This window comes from Cryptotermes secundus, unplaced genomic scaffold (genome assembly GCF_002891405.2).
Source record: "Cryptotermes secundus unplaced genomic scaffold, Csec_1.0 C38239546, whole genome shotgun sequence".
In the NCBI taxonomy this organism is placed as follows: Eukaryota; Metazoa; Arthropoda; class Insecta; order Blattodea; family Kalotermitidae; genus Cryptotermes; species Cryptotermes secundus.
Window position 1 is genome coordinate 1 of NW_019773476.1, and position 839 is coordinate 839.

At 34.9% G+C, this 839-nt stretch overlaps 1 protein-coding gene across 1 annotated transcript; it reads left to right on the forward strand.

Annotated features, from left to right (window-relative positions):
- Positions 1-145: 145 nt before the first annotated feature.
- On the forward strand, positions 146-829 carry LOC111875225 (FACT complex subunit Ssrp1-like; the record flags this gene model as incomplete). The annotated part of the gene is made up of 3 exons (XM_023871281.2): positions 146-284; positions 366-469; positions 701-829. Coding segments are annotated over exons 1-3 (296 nt in total), but the record flags the coding sequence as incomplete, so codon positions are not given.
- Positions 830-839: the final 10 nt, after the last annotated feature.

The window sequence follows — 839 nt, forward strand, 5'->3', positions numbered from 1 at the left end:
TAAGAATTTAAAAAAATGCAGGATTAGTAATGTTTCCTGCTTGTCAATAATACACCCATGTTAAGTTTTCAGTGCATGTGATGTAGTGCAATCAGTCAGTAACCTAAGTATGAAGGTGTGATTATGTGTTATGTACTTCTCTTTCCAGTGGTCGTTATGATATCAAGATATTTCAGTCATTCTTCCAGCTTCATGGCAAAACTTTTGATTATAAGATTCCAATGTCAACAGTGCTGCGGCTGTTTATTCTGCCTCATAAGGACAGCAGGCAGATGTTCTTTGTTGTAAGTGGTTTATTCAGGAAAGGTATTAGTTGAAAGTCAAACTTTTTTATATTGTCTTGATTAACTGCTGTTCTATTTCAGGTGAGTTTGGATCCTCCTATCAAACAGGGTCAAACACGGTACCATTATTTGGTGTTCCTCTTTGGACAAGAGGAAGATATCACCATTGAATTGCCTTTGACAGAGTATGTGATGGAGAACATGCACTCACTGACATGAGTTATAAATTCTTACAATGAAAATATTTTAATTTTTACTTATAAGTGTGAAAATTAAATTTAAATTTAAATTTAAATTAAGAACTTCAAGTCTTTGGCTGTGAGCCAGACAAGGGCATTTTATCACTGTCTGGGACATTTTCCTCTTTGCCACCATTTGGTTTATGTTGAACTTTATGTGGTGATCTATTGTTCTAGTGAAGAACTGCAAGAGAAATATGAAGGAAAGTTGTCTAAGGAAATAACAGGTCCTACATATGAAGTAATGGGGAAAGTTATGAAAGCAATTGTAAACAGGAAGATTACAGTTCCAGGTGGTTTTGTTGGGTAGGTATCT